This window comes from Saccostrea cucullata, unplaced genomic scaffold, assembly GCF_032062105.1.
Source record: "Saccostrea cucullata isolate Sc308-1 unplaced genomic scaffold, CSIRO_AGI_Scuc_v1 ctg16451, whole genome shotgun sequence".
In the NCBI taxonomy this organism is placed as follows: domain Eukaryota; kingdom Metazoa; phylum Mollusca; class Bivalvia; order Ostreida; family Ostreidae; genus Saccostrea; species Saccostrea cuccullata.
The window spans coordinates 2,693-10,468 of record NW_026934216.1 but is presented as its reverse complement, the minus strand read 5'-3'; the positions used below and the strand labels follow the sequence as shown (position 1 = coordinate 10,468).

The 7,776-nt window shown below is 33.3% G+C and overlaps 1 protein-coding gene across 1 annotated transcript; it reads left to right on the top strand.

Moving 5' to 3' along the window:
* Positions 1–299: 299 nt before the first annotated feature.
* LOC134240205 (phosphatidylinositol 4-phosphate 5-kinase type-1 alpha-like) lies at positions 300–7,471 on the top strand (the record flags this gene model as incomplete). The annotated part of the gene is made up of 4 exons (XM_062722307.1): positions 300–451; positions 6,260–6,390; positions 6,965–7,082; positions 7,254–7,471. Coding segments are annotated over exons 1-4 (551 nt in total), but the record flags the coding sequence as incomplete, so codon positions are not given.
* Positions 7,472–7,776: the final 305 nt, after the last annotated feature.

Below are 7,776 nucleotides of genomic sequence, written 5' to 3'. Positions count from 1 at the left end.
AAAAAGATAACTTACTGTTTTATTGATATGTACATCATAGTAAGTTTCCTTGATGGAACAGCCGCTGATCAAGAAATCTGTACAGGTGACATGCCAAGTGTTGTTCATGAACTGATAAACGGCAATAGTTTTCTAAGAAATAAAAAAAATTATTCAGTAGATGTAAAGATGAATCTACATGTATGATGTGTTTGTTTACTAGCTGTGTACACCATAAGTATGTTATGCTGCTATCTGATCTATCACACAAAAACGAGAGGAAGAAATTCTAAATGTCTGTGGAAACTATGCATAGTACTACTAAGCACTAGATTTGTAAATAAGATTAGAAAAAAAAAATTCAATTTTAATTGTTGTTTCCTTATAGATGGGAAGTGGAAAGGCTGCCAAGTCAAAAGACAAGATAGGACACAGGAGGGTGGACAAAACAGGAGCTGTAACGTATAAAAAGGTAATGAATTGTAATACATCATTACATTGTAATATAATTAGATCTTATTTTAAGGAATGAAGCTTATTTCAGTTTATGTTATATGATATAACAATTAAACATAACTTGGGGCAGGGGGCAGTTTACTCTTTATAAACAGTGAAGCGATTTGGAGTGGGGTGGGGTGGGGGGGCAGAGACCATAGATTCATTGACTAAAAAATTAAGGTTGGATGTGTGTTGTGGGGAGGGGTGGGGGTGGGAGGGGCTCTACAATGATGGAACAGAAAAATGCTTTGATAAGAAAATATAAGGTACTATTATCAGGGATTTTCCACTACCCCGTGTAGGGCCGAATATGGGCCCCATTCCCAATTGCAAAGCCCCTCCCTTTTTCCCAAAAATGAACTGCCTATGTTCAGTTTTTCAAAGAAGAAGAACTCAAGTAGGTAACTTGGACATAATTCACAAAATACAAACATGTTTAGGTTTGGAAATTTGAATGAAATGAACAAAATTTTGAAGAATCTTGGGTAAAACTTTATTATAATGATCAATTCTCTGATTCATAGTGCTGAATAGCTAAGTAAAAGATCAATTTTTATGTATCTTAACTTCTTAAGTATTTATTTCTTGAAAAACATCATACAATAAAATTTCCCAATAAGTGATAAAATCTCGTAAAATTCCCAATTCCAAGGGCCTGGGCCCCATTCCCAAAAGTGAGTGGAAAATCCCTGTGTCAGTATAATACCTCATTATAATTATCTACACAACACGTTAACTGATTGGTTCTAGATTATCACGTGACCGGGCCACAAATCTTCATGTTTCACGGTCGTCGGCATGCTTTTCATCATATTCCACCTCTTGGGATACCTAGTGCATTTTCCCGCAATATACATGATATAGTTATCGTTCATTGAAAGAAAACTCGGAGAGTAGTAGACATCACAATAGCCTGGTTTACATCACAAAATTGCTGATTAGCAGTGTTTTCCCTAAGAACCGACTATCGGCCAAATTGACCACTTCAATTGACAAAAATGTTGCTCTGAAATAAAAATTTAATGTTAGGTCCACAGAGATTCTGTTCATAAACCTCAGCCGCTAGCCTGGTACAACTGATCTCTAACCCTTTACTTAAAAATAAAGGAAAAACACTGGTTAGTGATGTATCAAAAGGTTGCAGTAAATTTAGTAATACATTAAAATGAAAGTTAATTTGAGAGAAAATATAAGGTAGTGTTCCTACTAGCTTAGATAACTCACATAATTTAGAACAAGATATTACTCTGACACTGTATTCCATTGATCAATTGTCTTAATACAATAATGTAGCTTGTTAAATCATCTTTGCATGTTCAGCATCTTCACACAGGAGTAAAAGTAAACGAATGTGTCCAAATTTGACACATTGATCAGTGTTAAGGAATTTAAAAAGATACAATAATTAAAAAATCGTGAAATTAATAAGAATTTCTCTCTTTTTTTGGACCTTATTGCATGTAATATGTATGTCATTTTTTCATGTTGTTATTTCTGAATCTTCATTATCTATGATTGTAAATAAAAAACTTTGGATGGTTAACCAAAATTAAGGAGAGGCTCATTGCAAAATTACCTGATATGATTAAAGCTTGATAAGTATAGAATGCCTATATACATGATATAAGTATACATGTATGTACTACAAATAAAAATAATTGTGCCGTAATATACAGTATTTGAATGATATTGATTTAGTAAATGTCACATCTTTATAAATAACATTCGGTTGGTGGATTTAGGAGTAGCATTTGAGGCTACTACCTGCAGCTTATTACAATGATTATAGATTGAATGCTGAAATGAAAAAAAGGAGGAAAAAAATGAACCCCAGTAGGAAACCATATTGATTTTATAGGCTCAGCTTCCTTAACTAGCTTTAAGGCCGTGAGTGACAAATAGTGGGAAGACCTTTAATAGTGATGGGTATAAGAGAAAGATTACTTCAGATTAGTTACACACGGTAGAAGGATCCTTGGTTTAGGTTCATTGGGACCTGACCAAGAATCACCTGAAGTTAAACATGTTAAAAGGTGAAACTATGAACAATGGGTTTTGATATTAGGGATGTAAAAGATTAAAATAAATATAAATTGATGTGTTAGTTGTCTCTTTGGGGGAAAATAATTCAGTCTGTGCACACACATCTGCTAAGAAGCAGCTTTGAAGATGTTGAATTTTTTAAAAAGTAGCTGATTTTGCCTATTTTTTTCAGTTTATATTTGATCAATTTGTGATTGTTTGTAAAATTATGAACGATTAGCTCAATCATAAAATGTGTAACTTCTGTCTGCATACTACAACATATGCTAATATGAAATGACTTTAAGGCATAAATTATTCTATAGGTTGACCTTTCATTTCAAACTCATTTTGCTTAATCGCATCTGAAAAAGCCCCACAAAGCATCCCTCAGCATAAAGGATATTGAGATAACGAACTGTATTCAATATCAAAGTCCATAGTGAATAAACAAATTTTTTTTGATTTTTACTTGGTGTAATTGTAAGAGGTTTTTTTTTCTTAGAGTTAGATAAGTTGAATGCTAACAATATGGACTCAAATCCTGCCCAGGAAAACAGGCCTTTCTTTTGGATATGACCATATAAACTGAGTTCCCATCTCCAAACAGATACTTGCATGAAAATTCTATAAGTACTCAGCTAGTGGCAAGGTACAGGTCAGATTCTGCTAACTTCCACTAATCATGGTTGAGTTTCAAAACATCATTGAATAAGAAATTCACAAATGGGGCATAAAGGAACTAATTAAGCACTCCAATTACTGTAGATTTCTGTATAACACTCATGAGATAAAATTTTTCTAGACATTCATTTGAATTTTAACAATCATGTTTAACATCGCTGAAATACAACCATGACAGTCTCTCAGGCCAAAATAAAATTATAGTTTGTTTGGAATTGCCGCCCGCCTCATTGAAATACCCCCCGCCCAAAAAATTTTATTGGCAAAATATTGGAAATATTTTTTTTACCGTCTTATGTCAGACATTGCTTTTTACAAGTTAGTTCGTTCTTCGAAATAGTTTTTTAAAGTTGGGTTTGAGCTCACATAAATTTAACAACACCGGTCAATAAAACGCTTTCTTCATAGTATTTATGATATAGGGAATATAGGTGGCGATTTGACAAAATGAAAGCCGCCAAAATGTCAGACCAAGTTGGATCAGTGGATGTGAAAACATTCAAGCGTTGAAGACCAGAACATTTATGCATCTTCATAAAAATAAAAGGTGAATAAAAAATTAAATGGAATGATACACCGATACCTGGAAAGAGCTATTGTAATAGATTGCCCTTTGAACTTGATAGGATAAGTCCCGTCATGTTGAAATTGAAAATGATCGTTCAGTTCCCAGTTAAAAAATTACATGGGTCATAAATGTTTATTCCCAAATACAAAAAGAAAAATGTTGTCTGTCAGTATGAAAAGTCTTTGAAACTTAGTGTTAGAACTGATTCATGGCGAACACTCTAGAACATACCTAGCACCCCCCTCCCGTTTTTCCACAAAACATTCCAACTATTCATAAGAAATTTTGTGTGGTTCGCACTCTTTGTAAGGGTTGTCTTAATGAAGGGCTAAATTTCAAAGAGAAATGTTATGAAATAAACTAATGAAATTGTTTTAAAAAGATTTGTAAAGAAATTGTTTTAAAAAGATTTTTAAAATAAAGAAAAAAGTTTGACGCTGAAAGAGCTCTTTGACTTTCAATAGATAAGCAAATCTAACATCGAAGAAAGATTGATACTTGAGTACCGTTCTGTTTATATTTTAGACAAAAATGATATTAATCAACTAAAAGAAAGAGGGAAATTAACGAAAATCACCACTGTTCATTGTGATTTTTAGTTTCTATTTATAAGCTTCAATTTTCAAAAAAAAAAAAAAAAAATTCCCTCCCTCCCTCCTGGGTCTGAAAACCCCCAGGCGGCAATTCCAAACAAACATTTTTTTAAGGATGGCCTCAGATCAACAATTCCTTCTCTGAAGATGAAGCTCAAAATTCCTGCTATAGCAATATTTAGCTTAGAACTATGAGTTAGATCTATGAGTCATTTCATTGAAAAACTTCTGAATCAAGATATCTCAGGATTCAGGGTAAAATACTGTAAACCATTTTTAGCTCTACTGGTCAGAGACCAGAAGAGCTTATGCGATAGTAATGCGTCCGGCGTCCGTCCGTCTGTCCGTCTGTCTGTCTGTCCGTCTGTCTGTAAACAATTTTTCAAAATGCTACTCCTCCTACAGTTTTGGTCTAATTTCAATATAACTTGGCACACAAGTAGACTGCACTAAGATACATCATTCTGTGTATCGGTTTTTGATTTCGATGAACGGTGTTGCCATGGTTACTAAAAATAGAAATTTCTGTGAAATTCCTTCAAAATGCTACTCCTCCTACAGTTTTGGTCTGATTTCAGTATAACTTGGCACACAAGTAGAATACACTAAGATACATAATTCTGTGTATTGGTTTTTGATTTCGATGAACGGTGTTGCCGTGGTTACTAAATATAGAAATTTCTGTGAAATTCTTTCAAAATGCTACTCCTCTTACAGTTTTGGTCTGATTTCAGTATAACTTGGCACACAAGTAGACTACACTAAGATACATAATTCTGTGTATCGGTTTTAGATTTCGATGAGCGGTGTTGCCGTGGTTACTAAAAATAGAAATTTCTGTGAAATTCTTTCAAAATGCTACTCCTCCTACAGTTTTGGTCTGATATCAGTATAATTTGGCACACAAGTAGAATACACTAAGATACATAAATCTATATATTGGTTTTTGATTTAGATGAACGGTGTTGCCGTGGTTACTAAAAATAGAAATATCTGTAAAATTGTTTCAAAATGCTACTCCTCCTACAGTTTTGGTCTGATTTCAATATAACTTGGCACACAAGTAGAATACACTAAGATGCATAATTTTGTGTATCAAATTTTAATTTTGATGAACTGTGTTGCCGTGGTTACTAAAAATTGAAATGTCTGTAAAATTGTTTCAAAATGCTACTCCTCCTACAGTTTTGGTCTGATTTCAATATAACTTGGCACACAAGTAGACTACACTAAGAACATAAAGAGACTTTATCAACGATCATTATTCTATATATTGCTGTTGTAAAGTTTCAAATCCCAGCTGCTTAAGTACTCTTCTCTTCCTTTGCTATAAGTTCAAACCAGTAGAGCTTCAGTCTCGACAGAGACTTCTGGTTTATTCGCGTGCTAGAAATTTTCGCGAAGTTTGCGAAAACCTCATCATTGCGAATATTTCTCGCCGCGAACTAGTACTTTCAGTATATTCATCTATTAAAAACAGATGCAAAAAGGCTTGATCACGAAAATTAATCGTCGCGAACTAGGTTATCCCTGGTAAATTGGGAAATAAAGTCGTCGCGAATAAAAGTTGGTTTACAGTATACCCAACAAATGCCCAAAGAATAAGTGTTTAGGACAGACTTAATTCCAAATCATTTCAACTATGGTATTCAAAATATCAATTATTGATATATCGAAGTACAGTAAAACTCGGATATAACGAAGTCACTAGGACCTATAAAATTACTTTTCTATATCCATAATTCGTTATATCAGTACAAGGAATTCGTTAAATTTATATAGATGGGGATCCAGTATGACTTTGCTATATCCATGAATTCGCAATATCTGTGTTCATACTAAACAAGTTTTACTGTATTGCTGTACTTGATTAAGGCATTTATCATGTCTATAGCATTGTCTGTGTATTTTGTAGAGGTCCACTTCGGAGCTGATGGCGGCTATACAGCTAGGCATTGGTCAGAGTGTTGGTGGACTCTCCTCAAAACCTGAAAGAGATCTCCTTATGCAGGATTTTGCCGTCATTGAAAGCGTGTTTTTTCCATCGTAAGTTCTACTGAATCATATGAACTGTATATATATCTGATTATATTATTTTTCCCTTGTAACAGGAAGCCATTGTAAATCTGTTCTCATTTTGGTTATCATATTATCACTAACTTGTTATTATATAAAAAATTCAATTTTCACCATATATTATGAAATGATTGTACATGTACATGATGTACACACCAAATAAAATATTTTTACAGAAACCATGGTAACTAACACTTGTGATACAGTATCTGTTCAAGTTGCAATTATAATAGTTACTGTAAACATATAACAGTGTATAAAATTTGGATGTGTATTCTTTTTATTGCTTTTGATGGAAAGAAACCTCATTTTATTCAAGTACAATGCTTAATTCTTGCACACATATATATAAATAATACAGAATATTAGGAACTGCAGTAATTCAAATTGACACTAACATGTTCAGAAGTCAATTTTTGCCAAATATTGTACACGCATAATATAATATATTTGCAGTAATTTGAAGTTTGTAAACTTACTGTGACAATAAAATTTGAATTTAGAGAGCATTTCTTAACAGTTATATTAACTTTTCCTTTTCCAGAGAGGGGAGTAACCTGACCCCGGCTCATCACTGTAGTGACTTTCGTTTTAAGACCTACGCTCCCATCGCATTTCGATATTTTCGGGAACTGTTCTCTATTCAGACAGATGATTTTCTGGTAAGTTTAAGGGCCTTAGGGGTGACCAAGATATGGCATAATCAATTTTTTTTTTGATATTTTAAGTACAGTTAAACTTGTCTAATCCCGAATAATGTAAAATCTGAAAACTTTTTAATACGATGTTAAAGTTCTTTTCATTTTGATTTTAAAAATATTGATTTTTTTTAGCTTTCGCTATGTGATCAACCAATGAAAGAGCTGTCTAACCCAGGGGCAAGTGGCAGCATCTTTTACCTGAGCGAGGATGATGAATTCATCATAAAAACAGTACAACACAAAGAGGCCGACTTTTTACAGAAACTGTTGCCTGGCTACTACATGGTAAGAGACAGCCAATCAAGATTAACCATTTTTTTGAACTTATCAGCCAATGAAAGCCATGTTTGGTAACACACTAATCAGAATCACTCAGCAGAGAGTAAACAAAAATAGGTGTTCACCTCATTCCATCCAATCAAAATTAACGTTGCATCAATTTGCACCAGATTTCTTATCAGAATCAGTTAAATAAAAATTTGTCAATACTGTATGCTAACTTTTATTCGTACGCTACAAGTATTTGGAAGTCTCATATCATTCTTTTTCTCTCAGTAACTGCTTACCATTGATTTTTATGTTTAATATGTTGAATGCTTCCTACTTGCAAAAGTAAAAAGTCAAAGATTACATTTAAATTGAAAAATCCAGAAGA